General features: G+C 45.2%; 1 protein-coding gene across 1 annotated transcript in view; it reads right to left on the bottom strand.

Annotated features, from left to right (window-relative positions):
- Positions 1-7,277: 7,277 nt before the first annotated feature.
- The window catches only part of KATNAL2 (katanin catalytic subunit A1 like 2), a 57,002-nt gene continuing 44,582 nt past the window's right edge, over positions 7,278-19,697 (bottom strand). Inside the window, exons 13-15 of the mRNA XM_052660474.1 lie at positions 8,855-9,017; positions 7,928-8,030; positions 7,278-7,417 (exon numbers count right to left, since the gene is read on the bottom strand). Coding sequence (XP_052516434.1) covers positions 7,278-7,417; positions 7,928-8,030; positions 8,855-9,017 — 406 coding nt within the window. The remainder of the gene's footprint in view (positions 7,418-7,927; positions 8,031-8,854; positions 9,018-19,697) is intronic.

Raw genomic sequence — 19,697 nt, 5'->3', positions numbered from 1 at the left:
CATTTCAGATACCTATTATACTGTGTAACAGTTGTTTTGGAAATTTTATGTAAAATTAAAACTATCAGTATTTCACAGATGTTTTAATTAGACATTGTTATTAACAGGAACAGTGCAGAAACTAAAATCAAGCCTTTAATGTCTTACAGACCATGCATTTTTGAGGTTAGTGTCCACCTGGGTCCCATTAACTGTACATTTGCAAGATTTCATTATTTTTGCCTCTGACACTCTGGGAGAAATCCTTCAGAAACTATTGGGACAGATTCAAGCTTTTATGTACTTGGTTACCACGGCTGTAAAATGAAATCTCGCCTTGTAGCATAGATGATTCTTCTCATGTTAAACCCACCAAAATGAAGGGGACTGAGAAGGTCATGATTTTCCTTGTACATTTGCATACGCTGATGATCCTGGGCCTTTGCAGTTGTTTTACTGGGCTCTTGGGCGTTGGATTTTCAGCATGTAATTGTCCATCATCTTGGTGCTCCCTGTACTGTAGCACACAGCGGTGCTGATGAGCTTCGGGTTTTCATGCTTGTTTAGAGATCACCTTGGTCTTAGGTGGGAGGGGGCAAAGCTAAATGGCCACTCCCCCTCCTCCTGGCCGTTTGCTGCACGCTGATCTTACTGTGCAGATGCCGTACTTAGTCCTTGCACATGCCAGAGTGCAAAAGACAGCAGTGCGGGGACACCACCCAGATGGGAAGGAGGGGGCAGTGGCAGGGCACAGAGCCTGGCCAGCACTGCCAGCTCGCCCCTCCGTGACCCTAGCCACTCCCCTAGCCTCTCCTGCCTCTGCTCCCTTCTCCGTAGAGATAACCATGGTGCCCACCACGTAGGCGTGTTGTGAGAGTTAAATGCACAGCCCACATATTAAGGACTTTGAATAGAATCAGGCAGATGCTAAGTGTCCCGCGTTTGCGATGATGAGATGCAGATATAGCAGTGTCCACATTTAACCATCTGGGAAAGTTTGGTAGAAGTCATCTCTATAGCCAGTTCAGTGGGGAAGGTCTTCCTGAGAATTTAAAAAAGAGACATTCTACGATATTTGAACTCCTTCAGACCAGAGCTGCAAAAAGGGAAGCGCCTCGTGCAAGCGGAGAGGCTGCTGGTATGCTCACCTGTGGCCTGTTCCCCAGCACCTGGACAGTGATTCCTTGGCCCAGGCATTCTCAAGTGTTTGCTCGCTACTGTGTGTGAAGTGGCTGCTAGGACATAAATGTATGAGAGGAGGATCTGGCCTTGGGGCCAGGAGGATGCCCAAGGCAGTGTGGAGATCCTGTGTCCCTGTCCTGTGATGTGGTCCTGCCTGCAGAATGGAGGAAGAGTCCCTGCCTTCCTGCTGAGCACTTGTTAGATTACACCTGGACCTTCACGCGAATCCTCTCCCCACCAGACAGGACTGTGTCTGCTACAGCACAGAACAGGTACTCAGTCACCGGGCCAATCAAACTTGGCTGTAAATATCACAAGAATTTAATGCTAGGACGTATAACTGTGTGTAGGGAGGAGAAAATAAGTTTCATTTTAGACTTGCTGTCCATAGAAGAGGCCTATTAGACCTTAAGCAATGGCTCTGGTGCTCTGGGGACAGGTTAGAGCTAAAGCCACACAGTGGACATGACTGACAGGTGTGTGGCAGGAGAGGGTCAGGCACTGTGTGCGCCCAGCCCCGCCAAGAAAAGTGGCTGCTCCACTTCCCTCCACTCTCACGCAGCCCTGGAGGCCATTAAACTTTAGTTTACCATTTTATTTAACAAATGCTAAATAGGGCTTTCTAACCGACCTGTCCAGTGCTGAAATTACTGGAAACATTCCCAGCTCAGTGGGTTGGTCTGCGTTGGGCCTCATGGAGGAGATTTAATAACCAAAGTATGTAAAGGACTTTATTTTCCAGCCATTACATTTAAGGACTGTCCTGTGGTACTGACCCCAAGGATAGTGTTCGTATCAGCTTTACTGTAATCCTGTCCTGGCCCCAGAAAGGGACCAAGTGACATCTTAGGGCTAGAAAGGGCATTAGAGAACATCGGCTGTCGGGAGGTGGTCATTGCGTGTCTGCTGCGAGCTAGGTGTGTGCTTGGTATGATGGGTGAAGGACCAGTCCTGGGGGAGACACAGTTGTGCCCACGTCACACTCACCATCCAGAATCAGCGAGTTCTGCAGTGACTCTGCCTACCCACCATTCCACCCCTCCCAGAGCAGATAGTGATGCCCCGAAAGAAGGGGGCTTGCCCACCTCTTTCAGCAACGGCTCCATCAAACACCTATGGCTGTGGATGTCACAGACCCCCCTGGAGTGACAGTTGTCGTCACCTAACCCTACTTCCACATTGAAAAATGACAGGAGTGAATTGTACAGGAAAGTCAAAATACACCTGTGTTGATGATGTTCAGTTGATTTTGGATCACTGGTGGTTCATGTAGGATGAAACTCAAGTCCTTGGGTACCTATAATAAAGAATTTTTAAAACTGCACTAATGTGTTTCATTAAAACACTTGCCTCAGGTGGCAGAGTCCCTTGTCCTGTTAGCAGTTATCTGCATGGAGCCAAGTGTGTATCAGAGAGTTCGCTTTGACGTAAATCACAAAATTTTGCCCAGAATAAATGCACAAGGCCTTTGCTAACGTTGTGTTACACCTGCCACCTACTACTCAAAGTACGCTGCTCTCCTCGAGAGGCGAGGTGCCCTAACACCAGAAATTGTTTATCATAATTCAAACGGCATCTATTAAAATGAAACATTTCAGTATCTTTTTCCAGTATTTAATGTCATACACATCTCAGTGCCTGCTTGTTTCAATGGCTGCTGTGCCTGAGGAAATCAAAGTTCTTTCTTAAATGCCCACTGGGAGTAAAGCACCAAGGAAGACCGAGCAGACTGTGTAGCTCCAACTCCTAGATACAAATCCTCTAGTTGGGAAATAAAAGCATGTAAACAGTGCACCCAGAAGTCCAAGCGGCTCTGGCAAGTTCAAGGTGGTTGTGTAAGTCCTCCCAGAGAAAAGCTGATGTGCAGTGAGCGAAAGGCTTTGGAACAGTAACCACAATGTCCAGCCTCTGAAGCACATACGGTGCTCAGACAAGTCTGGTCTGTGTCATTTCATCCATTCAGGAGCAGTGGCAGAAAGTACAACTGTGGTGCTCACATTCAGGTAGGGTAGACAGTCACCCGTACACACAATTACGCCATGCAGTGGAGCTACGGACAGGTGATGAGGAACAGAGCCAGGAAGCACGAGGTTGCTGTCCCTTTAGATACCTAGTATGCCATCAGGGAAGGCATCTGATGGCCAGAATGAGCACCGTGGGTGAATCGGGCGAAGAACCTGAACTGCCAGTGTCTGAATTACCAGATGGCAAATGCAAATCCATGACTGGTTTTCCTGGGAAGGTCAGAGGGTCTGCATTTCCGTGTTCAGCTGGAGCCAGGTCGCTGCTGTGTCCGCAGTTCGCCACAGTCCCCACCTCTCCTTACCTTACTTTACCCATGTGTTACTATGCTTGAAGTTCTATAGGCGTTTCAGTTTTGACCTCTGCTTTAGAAGAAAATACCACACGTGGAAATAAGTTAAAATTTCCATTAACAACTAACAGGCCGGTCTCCTGCTGCTGCTGCTGCTGCTAAGTTGCTTCAGTCGTGTCCAACTCTCTGCGACCCCGTAGATGGCAGCCCACCAGGCTCCCGTCTCTGGGGTTCTCCAGGCAAGAACACGAGTGGGTTGCCATTTCCTTCTCCAATGCATGAAAGTGAAAAGTGAGAGTGAAGTCGCTCAGTCATGTCCGACTTTTAGTGACCCCATGGACTGCAGCCTACCAGGCTCCTCCATCCATGGGATTTTCCAGGCAAGAGTACTGGAGTGGGGTGCCATTGCCTTCTCCAGGCTGGTCTCCTATATCTCTATAAACTTAGACATACTTTTAGTCTACTTTAAAAAAAATAACCAGAGACTCTAAACAGCAGATTAATCATGTATTAGCTGATATCTCTCAAAGCCCCACTCAAGAGAGGAATAAAGTTGGAATAAACCCACAAGAGCGGTAGAGGAGACATCGGCAGGTGAGAGAGCACAGTTATCTAGGATCTGTGAAGAGGCTGGAGTGTTTGTGCTAAAATCAGCATAAAGAAACAAAACAGAATTCATCCTGTAAGACAACCTCAAAAACTCTAGGCTTGGAGACACTGAGCAGAGAGGTATGAGGTGTGGGGCAAGTTTGAGAAGCAAGGAATTGGTTCAAAGCTGGGAAAGTGGCTGGAAGCCCAGAAACCCTCCCCACCCTAAGTAGCCAGATGAGCACCCTCAGCGAGGCATGAGAGGAGGTTTACTCTGGGAGAGTGGGCCTGTGAACATAAAGGCCTTGGAGACTGTGGGGTTGGGGGTGGGCCAGGGTGAGATGCAGGGCTGAAAATGGGATTAGGTAAATCTGCTTATGCTGCACCGGTCTTCTGGCCCCCTTCCCCTTACCTCCCGGACCAGAGTGCATGGGAATGGGCTTGAAGCTTTATCTGACGTGTGAGGCCATTTAGAAGAGAACACTGATGAAAGTCAAAGTCGCTCAGTTGTGTCTGACTCTTTGCGAACCCATGGACTATACAATCCATGGAATTCTCCAGGCCAGCATACTGGAGTAGGTAGCCTTTCCCTTCTCCAGCAGATCCTCCCAAACCAGGGATCGAACCCAGGTCTCCCTCTTTGCGGGTAGATTCTTCACCAGCTGAGCCACAAAGGAAGCCCAAGAACGCTGGAATGGGTAGCCTATCCCTTCTCCAGCAGATCTTCCCAACCCAGGAACTGAACTGGGGTCTCCTGTGTTGCAGGCTGGTTCTTTACCAACTGAGCTATCAGGGAAGCCCTCAACACTGATGGGCATCTGACAAATCTCAGAATGTTGCCAAGAAAATTAAGCAAATGAAAAAAAGGAGACAGTTATCAATTCCAAGACAGACAAAACTCATCAAGAAAGGAAATGTAACCTGAACCAATTGTTGCCTCTGCAGTGAACAATGTCCAATGAACAATGTCATAAAAATATGATTATTGAGCTAACCTAAAACTCTAATAAAACTATTTGAGGACGATAGGGAAAGATGTATGTGTGTGGTATAGATGGGGCAAAGGAATGAAAAAGAGACATTTCATTTCATCCAAAGCAGGAAGTCATTAGATAATGAATAAAAGTGATGAAGAAGCCACTAAAATAAAGGGATGATCTAAGAACAGTCATGCACGATCATTTGTAGACAAACTTTCCAAGGAATGGGGAAAGGAGAATGTGACTGAATGTAGGTGATGAATTTGGAGATTCTCAAAAGGAATGGAGGAAGGATGTGTCGGTGGGCTTTGGAAAGGGAAGGTTACATGGATTTGTGGGAAGGATGGCCAAACCACACTTACCTGAATGGAGTCAGAAACTCTCGGGCAGTAAGCTGAGGGGCCCAACCCTGTTGTCACAAAGCATGCTGTCCACAGGAGCCCTCCTCCACTCCTTTGCCTGTTCACTCTTAAGTACACGTATAGTACATGTTAAGTACACATATATTACATGTTCAGTACCCTATATCTGAAATACATCTTAAGTACACGTACAGTACATCTGCTTTTCAAGTGGAGGTTTCATCCACTTGAGATTTTATGAACTCAGAAAGGATGGCAAAAGCCACAAGCAAATGCCCTAACAGCTGTAAGAAATGTCAGCTGACAGCCAGACAAAGAAAATAACCCCAAAGCACAGAAGGCACGTCTTGGAAACTGACCGGCGAGGCCGCTGAACTTGGAGACCTCCATGTCCTGGCTATCAGCAGTGCTGCTCAGGGCCTACCTACTGACCATGAAGAAGTTTCAGCTGCGCTTCTGCTAAGATGAATGTCTTCTTGTTTCTTTTAAACTCATTTTATAAGGGTATATTTTCAATTTGATTACATTTTCCATGAAATGATGTCTTAAGAGGCATTTGAGAATATTCTATTCCAAATGATCAATACCCCAATGTGTGTGTGTGTGTGTGTGTGTATGTGTTTTTAAGGGTGAAATCCTTAGGACTATTTAGCCAAAATGTCCTTTTTTTCCTGGAAGTGTTTTCTGGATGAGTCTGACTTGCAGAGATGAAGAAAACAAGGCAAGGGAGACGACAGAAGGTGGCCGCCAGGGGAAATTCCAGGCGGGGGTGGGCACAGCGTTACTTAGTGAAAGTCTTCCAAATGTACCAGCATCTGCAAGTGGATGCCTCAGACGGTGGCTTTCTGAATGAGATGTTTCCAGCTGTTTCCAACCCCGTAAGGAGATTAAGGAGGAGCCTAAGAGCAGGGAGGACTGTTCCAGAAGCTTAGGTATCCCATCCTAAGCTTTGGATCCAACGAGGAGCCGTGGCAATGGAAGAAGGGCTGAACACACAGGGTATGAGATGTGAAGATGTTAACAGGGGCCAGAACTCAAAACACTGCAACTGGTGGGTGGGGAAAGTGGTTGCTTATCCCCTCTGCTATCAGCTCATCTCCAGACATGGGCTTCCCTGGGGGCTCAGATGGTAAAAATCTGCCTGCAATGTGGGGGACCTGGGTTTGATCCCTGGGTTGGGAAGATTCCCTGGAGAAGGGAATGGCAACTCACTCCAGTATTCAGGCCTGGAGAATTCCATGGACTGACTCGTCCATGGGGTCGCAAAGAGTGACTTTCACTCAGAGATGGGCCAGTGACATTCCTGAGTGGGGCTAGTCTGTTAGGAGTTGGCTCTGCTGATAGAATGGCTGGAGTCAGAATCAGGGAGAGCTGATGAGATTCAGAATATTGTCAGAAGAAGGAAGCAAACTCTGCTTCCTTCTCATGTTCTCTCTCTTATCCACCCTTGAACTGTCTGCTGGTCAGATGGTCTGTCAAGCTTCGCTTCTGATTGGCTCCCCAACTCAGAACCACCCTGTGCATCCCAACACAACTTTCCCAACCACACCTTTTTCAAAATAAAAATGCCAGTTCACAAAGAAGGAATACTACAAGAAATCACTCATTGAAATTTTATGGGGTCTCACTGTCAGAAAAGTCTGCATTGCATGACCTCATAGCACACATACCTGTAATTAGAATCTTCAGTATTTTGCTGACATTGACCATGAAAATATGTATTTCCAAAGTAGTACAGTTGTCCAAATTAATCCAGTCTTCAAGATAAATTTTGTTTGCTATTCCAATTTTCTGTTCTTCCTGTAAACTTACACTAATCAATGAGGAGGCCTCTGTGGTTTTCTTTGAGGCCAAGTCAGGATAAATGTGACCTCACACAGACTCGAACTCACTTTGCCAGGCTGCATACCTCTGAGTCAGACTTTTTGCTGAAGGCTTGGTATGGGCGAGCACATCCAAAAAGTCGGCAGTGGTCACTGTATCCAGCTGGATCCCAGGTAAATTGCTGCTCTCTAGATGGAAACACAAGAATAACAGCTCAACAATCGACCTAATAGTGATCAATGCTCTTGAAACGCTAATAGACCTTCTTTCAAGACAATGCATAATGCAGCATTCTTAATGGTTAATGCAGCAACAGGCAAGGCTAAAGGAGGTTGGGGGAAAACATCTTTAATGCGCAACTCAGCCCCTGAAGCCCGTACAGAAAATCTGACTTAAATGTATCGTTACAAAGTATTATTTAATATTTATACAGTGCCGCAAATAGATCCAGCCCCACATAGTGTACCAGAGAAATAAAAGCCCGAGCCCTAAGGAGTTTATCACCCGGGGGCAAAGTTGATCCAAAACAGAACAGGAGAGGAGAAAGGAGTTGGGTGCAGAAGGAAGATTTCCACCAAAGAACGAGTGCCAGTGTAGGGAGCCACGAGTAACAGAGGCGAGGCGCCACCTGCTGGCGAAAGCTAAATTTTTAAACAATTTTCTCTCCCAGAGCCCCTTGGCTGTCATCCCCACCGTACCTGACTGGTGATTTTCAAGGGCGTTGAAGATCTTCCTCACAGTCCGCATAGCTGCTTCCCTGCAGACTAGCTTAATGTCCGAGCCAGAGTAGCCTTCGGTCTCCTGAAACACCCGCAGACCGAGCCATTAGGCAGCAGGTAGAACGCTGGCGGTGGTTACATCCTCACAGGCAGGACCAGGGGTCAGAGCCCCTGTTTGGATTCCGTGTCTGACACCCATGGACACTATATAAAAGATTCCCGGATAAACAGTGTTTGCGGGGAGGGAGGCTGCTAACGTGTCTGGATAACCTAAGAAGCTGGGCAACGAATGGCTTCCTAATACCATCCAAGCAAAGGCGGTGAGATGCTGGTGAACGACTGGCCCGCCCAAGTCAGCCTAATGGGGCCTTTGTGCCCAGATCCCAGGATGATCAAACTTGGTGGACATTTTTATTCTTGTAAATAAGATTATAACCTGTCTCTTAAGAACCTCAGAGAACACCACGTTCCAGTGTCCTTTCAAGAAAGCAATGACACCAGTGGCTGTGGGGTAACAGACAGGTGACCTAAAGCCTTACTGTTTGTGAAAGATGTCCATTTAATCATCACAGTAACCCTCTGTGGCCTGTTACCCATTTTACAGATGAAGAAGCTGAGGCTCAGAGAGGACGTGATGTCCCCAAGGGCACACAGCTAATATAAGTGACAGGGCCAGGATCTGACCGGAGGCCCTCTGAGTCCAAGCCCTGTGCTATTTCCACTTCATCACATCCCTTTCTGCTGGAATGCTTGCAAGGGACAAAGAGCTCACTCTTTCATGAAGGAGAGGCCTGTCGGGTTGTTGGGGGTAGCTTGGATCTTTTCTAGGTGACTCCAGCCTTCGAACAGCTCACGAGATGACCCTGCCGAGAAGAGGGTCTCAGGGCGGCCTCCCCGGCGGCTCACCCGGCTCAGCAGGCTGTACTCCAGGTCCGCGCGCAGCTCCAGGGCGCTGCTCCTGCTTACAGGGGGCAGCCAGTGGTGGATCATGGCCTCCCGGGCCTCCTGGCTCGGCAGGTCCACCAGAATCCTCTTCTCCAGGCGGCGCAACATGGCACAGTCCAGCTCCCTGAATCACAGCCAAAACAGAGGAACTGGTTTGAGGAAGTAAACTCGCTTCGTGAGCCACAACTATATCTGAAGAACAATTAGCAGGTGATAATCCTGCATCTTCCCTGTGACGCTACGTCTGTGCTTGAGGGGACAGCACCATCACTTCGTGTTGTTTGGGAGAAAGAAAAAGTTAAAAAAGAAGAAAAAGAGAGAGAGAGAAAAAGGGAGGGAGAGAGGAAAGGAGGAAGGAAGGAGAATAAGAGAAAGAAAAAAAACCCCCCAAAAAACTCATGTGAATTTTAAATGACTTAATTTGAGGGGAAATAAATCCAGCTAACAACAACCAAACATGTGAGCATTCCCAATGCAGCTGTAACTTCAGTTTTTCAATCTCATCCTGCCAGTGAGTACATTATTCCTGACAATAACGTGGGCACTCTGGAAAGGACACTAATTCTTCCAAAACTCACATCCATTCTGGAGCAGATGACAATCTCACTCCATTGTGAGTGAAAGTGAATGCTCCTTCCTGGGTGCCCAGTGCAAATGTGGCCCTTTGAAACACTGACCCTTGCTCCTCTCAAAACACCATCAGGCCAGGTTTGTGTAATTTTGCATCTGTGGGCCATTTCCTTACATTTCTTAATATATTGGTAAAAATTTCAAGCAAGTAGAAAAATAGACTAAAACGACAAATAGCCACATACCTACCATCTTGACCTAACAGGTAACATTTTGCCATATCTGCTTCATATCTATGTATCTATTCTTGTTAGACTATTTCAATGTAACTTCCATCATGAAATTCCACCCCCAAATGCTTCAGTGTGTATTTCCCCCCTAAAGGACTTTTTATATAACTGACAATATCATTATGACGCTAACAGAATCATTACATGTCTAACGGTTATTCCATATTAAAATCTCTCCAATCATCCCCCAAATCTTTTACTGTTTTTTTTCAACCAAAATTCAATCAAAGATTATGTACCACGTATGAGTCTATCTCTTAGTTCTCTTGTAATCTAAAGCAGTCTCCTTGCTTTGGCCTCTTTTTGAAAAGATAAGGCTAGTTGTACAATGCCCTACATTCTGGATTCGCCTGTTTTCCTCATGGTATCAGGTAACTGGTTCCTCTATCCCCAGTTCTCCAAGATGGAAGTGAGATCTCAAAACTTAATCAGACTCGGGATAAACAGTTCTGTCAAGTATATTTCATAGATGATACGTTTTTGTATTAATTACATTGGAATCCACATGTTGGTGTATCTCACTTTAATGATGTGATGTTTAATTACTGAGATTATCTGCTGACCACGGCTCTCTGCATTGGATAAGATCCCTTGCAAGGAGTAAGTGTTCTATGTAGACTACTCTGGCACCATGTGAATACCCCTTTCCCCAGGCCATTTCAACTAGGGGTTTTGGCATCTGTTGATGATCTTTGAATAAACTGTTTCATGAGAGCGATGCAAAACGGCGATTTAAAAAACCTTTTCCATTCCAAATGTATTATTTGGAATTATTATGTAAAGTGGAACTTTCCCTCATTGACTGCAGCTCTGGTTACCTTGAGTACCTATTAAAAACATATCATTCTGAGTGTAAGTTTGTGAACTCTTTGTATGTTAAAATTTCAGTCTCCTAGATGGGAAGGAAATCTCTGATTTTCCAGGGTAAGAAATTAGGAAATGCCTGTGTGTTGGTTTGGCTGAGCCACTAATAAAGAGTAACATGGTCACCAAATTTTCTGTCCTAAAGATACCAAGACTCTGCAAAGCATCTTCCCATTTTTCTTACTCTCATTCTGAATCTATGTCAGGATATTTCAGGTTGAAAAGGAAATATATCTGAATCTAAATTGGAAGGACCAGATTTCTTACAAGATTAAGTTTTTTTCTTTACCTATTACTCCTCCGAGCTAAGAATCCAGTCCAGGGCACTAACAACCACCCGTTTCTTTTTCGCATTTGCTTTATCAGCTTCACCCTGTAGAAATTCATCTTATCAGAGACTCAGCCACTTGCACAACCATGCCCCCTCCCTCTCAGGGCCAATGTTTATATTCCAGACACAGGGTCAAGGGAACTTTGCAGGCCTCTGAGTGAAAGAGTAAAAGTCGCTCAGTCATGTCTGACTCTTGGCAACCCCATGGTCTGTACAATTCATAGAATTCTCCAGAATACTGGAGTGGGTAGCCTTTCCCTTCTCCAGGGGATTTTCCCAACCCAGGGATCAAACCCAGGTCTCCCGCATTGCACGTGGATTCTTCACCAGCTGAGCCACCAGGGAAGCCCTCTAAGACATTATTTTTTACATTTGAAATAATAATAAAAACTAATGCTTAAATAGCACTCACCAAGTGGCAGGTACTGTTTCAAGCACTTTTCAGATATTAATTTAATTTTCAGAACCACCCTGTGAGGTAGGCACTACCATCTCCATTAAAGATGAGGAAACAGGTACAAAGAAGAGCAGAGGCCAAAGCGAGTGAATGGAAGCCGGGGACTTGAACCCAAACAGCGAGGCTCCGCAGCCTGTGCCCCAGTCACTGGACTGTCGCCAGTGCAGGAGCAGCAGAGAGACCCCAAGTCACATTAAGGTGAGATCTCAGAACCCTGAGAACCAAGAGAGGATCATAAACGTTCCCAGAGAGGGAAAATGGGTTGTATCCAATGGATGGAGAATAAGATTTCTCATCAGCAAAGTGAGATAATAATAATAAAAAAAAAAGAATAGGGTGGTGCCTTCAAAATCCTGAGGGAAATAATTTCCAATGTAGAAATCAGTATCTTGATCAAACCAATATGCAGAGCCTAAAAAAAAATCACCTCCCACATACCCTTTATAGGGAAAGTTCTGGAGGACCCAAGGAGGAACCAAAGGGCCACGTGGGCTCCACGAAACAGAGGGTCTGACAGAGAGAGAGATGACATGGGGGCCCGGGGTGCAGAGGACAGCCACTCAGTTTGGAGCTGGTAAGAAGGTTCTGGAAGGTGTGCCTCCAAGAAGATGAAACGGACTGAACACCTGGTAAGTCTGAGTGAATTCAGAGTTGTTTTGGACAGTTAGCAGAGAGCTGGGCCTGGATTAGCGGCAGCAGGAGAACGGGTGAGGGGTGACGAAAGGAGGGGGTCAGGGAGATCTTCTAACAGAGAAGAGAAACCGTTAGACTCGCTTTCAGGAGTTCAGTCCAGCAATGTTCCCCTCCTGTCAAGTGTACTGTCAACCGCTGAGTCTCCAGTACACAGAAACGAATGTGATTAACTCCCTACTTCTATGCAAATGGGCTTCCCTTGTGGCTCAGCTGGTAAAGAATCTGCCTGCAATGCGGGAGACCTGGGTTCGATCCCTGGGTTGGGAAGATCCCGTGGAGAAGGGAAAGGCTACTCACTCCATATTCTGGCCTGGAGAATTCCAGTCCATGGGGTCCCAAAGAGTCGGACACAACTGAGCGACCTTCACTTTTACTTTCTATGTAAATAATAGGCTATAATAACAGGGAGGCCTGGGCCTTGGACTGAAGGAATGTTGGGCCCTGTAAACTTCAAAGATAAAGCAAGACCTGAGCCCCTGAAAACCAAGAAGGAAGAGAGAATAAGCTGGAGAAACGGCAGTGCTGGGGTGGTGGGCAGTCGCCGTATTTCCCCCAAGGCCTCCGCTTGGACCAGCTGTCCCTCCGGAAAGGGCAGGGGCTGCGGAAGAACGGCTCTTTGGTGGGGCACCTCTGGTCTTTCCATCCCAGCGGGAGGGACTTCTTAGTGAGAGGAAGACCAGATCCCCGAATGCCCCGGGAAAATGGAGGCAGCAGAGGGAGGTGGGAAAAACAATCCCTCACGACAGATGGTCTTATTGATCAGCTAATGCCCTAAAGCAAGAGATCCACCTCAAAACTGCTTGTGGGCACAAAATAAGTGCAAGTCACTGACAGCCGGGCCTGATGAATGTACTTTTAATGACATCAATAATAATATAATCATACAAGGGAGGAAACAAAGGACAAATGGAATGTACCCAGGAATCATTCTTTCTGCCAATATATTCAAGTGAAAAAATTTAACCTGCGGCAACCAGGAAACACTCCCTTTAGCTGCTACACTTTGATTTTTAAACCTAAATTATTCTGTTTTCACATCTCCTTTATCTTGGTCATTTCATAATTTCATCACCTCGAAGGTCAAAAGCAACCAGCAAGAGAGACTGTGACTCAGTGAAGGCTCACAGACTTCACAGCCTGACCACTGGACCGGTGCCCACTGCGAGAGACAAGGTGGCAATGCCTGCTGGCCACCTAGACAGTTTACATGGGCCACGAGACGTCGCGCCTGAGCACCTGGGCTCCTGTGCCAAACTGTCAGGGCCCGTCCTCAGCCCTTGGTCTGTGTCTCCTGTTAAACCATGTTGTTCCTGGGAAAATGATCAGGCCAAAGTTAACAGATTTGGAGATTAAACATAATTCCAGCTTGCTCTTTCCATCGTGAAAACGTTAACTTCAAGCCATCTCAGTGTGGCAAGAGGAAAGCAACCTTCAGATTTAGGCGGAGTCTTTGCAGAATGTCCGTAACCAACGTGAAGTAAGAGAGCGTGACAATCCTTGAAGAGCAGATTCCAGAGCTGTCGTGGGCTTTGGCAGATGACAACCAGCGAACAAAGCTTCAAAGGCTACTTCGTCCACTGCACTGAGCTCTGCAGGAGCTGACTCCTCCTACCTACACTTCCCACTTGGACAAAACTCCTTTGTCTGCTTCTGTCTGAATTTACCTTTTGCCATTCTAGTGGAGAATCTAGTCAGGCCATTTTCTTTACTGGGAACTTTCACTTTGTCTACTGGGAGCCAGGTACATTTTATAGGCCCAGTTCAAGTGCCCACTACTCCATTTTCTAAGTATCTTTCATCAGAAATGGCCTCTTCCTTATATACTTTTATCCTGTGTATTGTCCGTACCAGCCACATGGCTGGCTATAGCCTTGCTGATAAGTCACTTCAGTCGTGTCCGACTCCGTGCGACCCCAGAGACAGCAGCCCACCAGGCGCCCCTGTCCCTGGGATTCTCCAGGCAAGAACACTGGAGTGGGTTGCCATTTCCTTCTCCAATGCACGAAAGTGAAAAGGGTAAGTGAAGTCGCTCAGTCGTCTCCGACTCTTAGCAACCCCATGGACTGCAGCTCACCAGGCTCCTCCATCCATGGGATTTTCCAGGCAAGAGTACTGGAGTGGAATGTCATTGCCTTCTCCAGCTATAGCCTTACTTCCTAGTTATTTGTGTTTATGTCTTATCCACTGTCCCATCAGACAGCCAGCCTCTGAACCATATATCTTGGGTGCCTCATCCATCACACGGAATACTCACAATAGGTACTCAATAGACACTACTTTGGGTAAGTAAGGAAGCTTTCAGTTCAGGGTTACTGGCTTCAAGTAAAATGATCGGCTCACTTAGAGCCCAGTCTTTATTTATGAAGGTAAATCTGCTTTGTTGAAAACTAGCACTTTATAATCATCATTAGCTAGAATTAACAGAGAAAACCAGCATAGGAATAAAACATTTTGTTTTCACCTTTATTAAAAAAAAATAATGGAAATGATTGTAGGGAATGATTCATTCAACTCACTTGGCTGGGCAATGCTTTTGAAGATAAGGTGAAAGATGAAATCTCCATAGAGGGTCTCTCATCTCCAGAGACTGAGGATAAGCTCACAAGCATTAGACAAGGGGATCCAGCAGGAGAGCCATCAGTTTGGTCCAAGTCCTACTGATGTTGGGGTTAAGAGCATCACTCATTTATAATAAAGGATCGCAATTACTTCAAATTACTACAATACCGACAAAGGAAATATATTCCAGTTACTCTTGCCAGAAAATATATGATCAATAATTGAGAAAAAGAAATGGGAAGCTTCTTTTTCTAATAAGATGATGAGCTAGACATTCAGACATCTCTTGATATAAAGTCCCTTAAAAAGTTTGCTAGGACATATTTTTTTGGAACACACAACAAAAGAGTCCACAAGGAAGTGGCATCAAAATTCTCAAGCCCTAAAAATGAAGAAGAAGCCAAAACTCAAGGCTGGGCAAGTGAAACTGAAGTTGTGGTTGATTCAGGAGTGTTTGCCTCTTAGTTACCAAAAAAGTTTGGATTTTAAAGTCCACATGTGGGATAGCATAGAAGGCCTTGGACCCATTCTAGATGGTAGGTGGAAACAAAGTCCATCACATTAAACAAACAAACAAACAAAAACTAGATGGAATATCCTTTATCACAAGGTGGGTCAGAAAAATCCCCTCACTGGAAGTGGAAGGAAGAAGGGAATTTGTCCGTCTTGTACTTTGGAGGGAGGGGGAATCTTCAGTGAAAATCTTCACTACGCACCTTCACAGGCACGGCTGAAGAAATGCTGTGCTGAGAAGTCAGCTTGCAGTGGCCCACAGCCTGACCTAGTCAGACATAAATTTTCTGCGGAGGCATGCGTACAAGATCCCCCTCACTAAATGGAAGCTCACCATCCAAAATCATGAAACATAAGGAACCACCATGAGAGTCTGCAGAAGAAGCTGAGAACAGAACTGGACTCCACTGACACAGGCTATAAAATAACTGCATTTAAGATGCAAATAGAGAGAAAAGAGGGAATCAAAAACATGAGTGAGAGACTGCTTCTGGTCAAGATAGAGAAGATAGAGATAGGTCAAGATAGAGAAGACCGCCCTTCTCTAGTTCACACTCTGCAACCAAAATCCCTGCAGCATCTAGACCTGGGAAGACACTGGGACAGCAGGTGAGGGGCTGAGGGGCAGGCGGAATGACGGGGCAGTGTTCCAGGGGTTGCCTTCTGGCCTCCCACAGCCCTCCCACATGGGGCGCTGGAGAAACCTGCTGGCAAACTGCAGACAGGCACAGACAAAAGCCCTAAGAAGATCTCTCGAACAAAGGACTGCCAAGGGGAGGTCCATCAGGACACAAAGCCATTTTGATAATACCTCCGCTGCTTCAGCCCAACACCAAAGGGAAAACTGCCCCCCACCTCGAGTGTCTGTGCTGGGAGCCAGGGTGGAAGGAGCTTGGTCCGATGGGTTGGTGCCATATTAAAACCCTCAAGAAGAAGAAAAGTGTAAGATAAATTGCTGGTGGGAAGCTGCTATGGCACAGGGAGCTGGGTGCTCTATGACGACCTAAAGGGGTGGGATGGGGGTGGGAGGGAGGCCCAAGGGGGACAGGATGTATGCATACTTACAGCTGATTCACGCCATTATACCACAGAGGCTAACACAACATCATAAAGCAATTATTCTCCAATCAAAACATTCAAAAATTAATTTAAAAAACAAATTACAGCTCACTCACACAGTGGGATTCTATACTGAAATAGAATTTTCAAAGTTGTCCACAATATATTAAATGAAAGAAAAAAAAAAACAAACAGGCCGTAAAACAAAATAATATGTAACGTTTTTGTTTCTGGGGGTGGTGGTGGTGTCTGTGTGTACAATTATAGGGGACTGTTCACTTTCAAGCAATACCAAAGCATATAAAATATGATTTTTATGATGAACATGTATTCTCTCTGTAAACAGCTAAAATTATAAAAATGACTTCCCTCTGAGGGAAAAAATTACCACAGAAGGATACACCGGCAATAAATGATAACAAATAACCAAAACACTTCCACCATTAGGATGTATACAAAGATGATAATACTTAAATCACAGTGCTGAAATTATGAGTGATTTTATTCTAGCTCTCAAATTTTCTGTAAAATGGTTACGTTAATTTTATATTTTTCAAAGTTTGGTCTTATAGTTCACATGTCAACCTGCACCCTAAGAAAAAGTAATGCTGCAGGAGGCCAGGCTAAAATCAATTCATGTCTGAGGTAATTGGACTAAGAAGGTGTGGACGGGGCGAGACCGAGGATGCTAGTGGTGACCTCCTGCCAGGTCAGCCCCGTGTCTGCCCCGCTACGCCCACCAAATCCTGCGCCTCACGCTTCCTTCCTGGTTGTGTCAGAATCACCCAACAGCCACATGTGGAGAATCAAAACCTCGACAGGATTGCATGGGTTAGTGCAGCTTTGTATGGAGAGAAGCAACTTCAAGCAAAACAATCTGATCACCAGTAGACATGGACATACTATTGTTAAAAAACAAAATTCAAATGAGTAAATTTAAAGATCTGACTTTTCTTGTTCAGTGACTCAGGGATCCACGAGCATCTCACCTAGCAAATAGAAAGGAATGCTGAAGAGCTGTGCAAAACGGAAGACTTTCATAAGCAGAAGGAGACACAAGAAAGCGAAGAGCAGAGAGGGGACTGTTTTAGGCAAGGTCACCTTCTGCTGGGGAACAGCAAAGTCCACCTGGTGGATTAACTCACCAGTACTGACCAGGTAATTCCAGACTGACTGGTTAAGACTACATTCCTGGAAGAGGTTGAAATTACAATTAGGTTATGTATGAACAAACTGTGGAAAATTCTTCAAGAGATGGGAATACCAGACCACCTTACCTGCCTCCTGAGAAATCTATATGCAGGCTAAGAAGCAACAGGTAGAACTGGACATGGAACAATGGACTGTTTACAAATTGGGAAAGGAATATGTCTAGACTGTATATTGTCACTCTGCTTATTTAACTTATATGCAGAGTACATCATGAGAAACGCTGGGCTGGATGAAGCAAAGCTGGAATCAAGATTGCTGGGAGAAATATCAATAACCTCAGATATGCAGATGACACCACCCTTATGGCAGAAAGTGAAGAGGAACTTAAGATCCGCTTGATGAAAGTGAAAGAGGAGAGTGAAAAAGCTGGCTTAAAACTCAGCATTCAGAAAATGAAGATCACGGCAGGCGGTCCCATCACTTCATGGCAAACAGATGGGGAAACAATGGAAACAGTGATAGACTTTATTCTCTTGGGCTCCAAAATCATTGCAGATGGTGACTGCAGCCATGAAATTAAAAGACACTGGCTCCTTAGAAGAAAAGCTATGACCAACCTAGACACCATATTAAAAAGCAGAGATATTACTTTGCTAACAAAGGTCCATCTAGTCAAAGCTACGGTTTTTTTCCAGTAGTCGTGTATGGATGTGAGAGTTGGATCACAAAGAAGGCTGAGCACCAAAGAATTGATGCTTTTGAACTGTGGTGTTGGAGAAGACTCTTGAGAGTCCCTTGGACTTCAAGGAGATCAAACCAGTCAATCCTAAAGGAAATCAACCCTGAATACTCATTGGAAGGACTGATGCTGAAGCTGAAGCTCCAATACTTTGGCCACCTGATGCAAAGAACTGACATCGGAAAAGACCCTGATGAGGAGAAGGGGGTAACAGAGAACAAGATGGTTGGATGGCATCACTGACTCAATGGACATGAGTTTGAGCAAGCTCCGGGAGTTGGTGATGGACAGGGAAGCCTGGCGTACTGCAATCCATGGGCTCACAAAGAATCAGATACAACTCAGCAACTGAACTGAACTGACTAAGTCTTGGTTTAATGACATGGGCTTAGAATGAGTGACTTCATTTTGGGCCTGTTGCCACTTTTTTAAAAACAAAAGATTTTAAATGCTTACAAGTAGGATTGAATGCCATCGCAATGAAAGATGCAATTATCAGATCAGAATGAGTTAATGCAAACCACTATTTGCAAAAAGTTTTCAAATAGAACATTGATCTTATGAGATGCTCTTTAAGGTAAAGGATTCTGGGATCAAATAAATATGGAATGCACTTCTCATAGCTTTTCTTAGAGAGTCAGAACACACAAGAGCATCTTGAAGGCACTTAAAAGTCCTGCCATGGGGAAATCAGTTGAACTATGTTTAACTCAGTATCTCTGAGTTAAATTAGTTCCCATGAAATCTCATTTTGGGGGATCTGACCCTGTGGGAAACCATTCTTGGAGAAATGTTGGTCTAGAGGGTGATGACAGTCAAGACATGAGGCTGAAAGGTAGGACCTCAGAGAGCACAGTTTCCCCCTGGAGCCCAGCAGATGCATGGAGTTTTTGTGGAAAAGCCCAGGGTTATGTCTGCTGACCTCTTTAATCACATGTATACAGTTCTGTAGAGATCTCACGCCAGACAGGAGAGCGCCCACATGTGAAGAAGTTAGTTTACACTGGTACATTTTTGCACATTCCCAGTATATAACCCCTTCCAAACCTTTAAGATCTTATGCTTTCTTCTACGTTTTATAAAATCTAGAGTTTGGTCATACCATGCGGATGATTTTTAAGAGGGATAGTGAAATGTCTAGCCCTTTTGCAAATACTGGGTTGGCCAAAAAGTTCACTAGGGTTTAACAAAGAAAAGATGAGTTTCAACATGCTTCACACATACAATTTTTGTACCTTCTTTGTACCAACTACCATCAAGTTAAATAGACATCTAAAAGATGGCATTTACTTTAATAGCCCTGTTCAGTATTTTGTTTTCCTCTGGGCTCCCAGAGCTGAGTTTTTGAATACTCAATAGGCGAGGTGGGTCAAATTAGCCCTAATCGTGTTTGTTAAACACTTCTTCCATAGCTATTACTTTAAGTGGAAATATTAAAGGTGCAACATTTGTTATTCCTCTCATTGCTAATTTACCCATCAAATAACACAGATGAACTGTTATTTCTTGCTTCTTTCTTGTCCTCTCTGTGATGCTACAGATCAAGGAAGGGGCTCCTTGGAGGAGAAGCACTGAAT

Source organism: Budorcas taxicolor, chromosome 22, assembly GCF_023091745.1.
Source record: "Budorcas taxicolor isolate Tak-1 chromosome 22, Takin1.1, whole genome shotgun sequence".
NCBI classification, from domain to species: domain Eukaryota; kingdom Metazoa; phylum Chordata; class Mammalia; order Artiodactyla; family Bovidae; genus Budorcas; species Budorcas taxicolor.
This window is presented reverse-complemented; position numbering and strand designations above follow the sequence as displayed.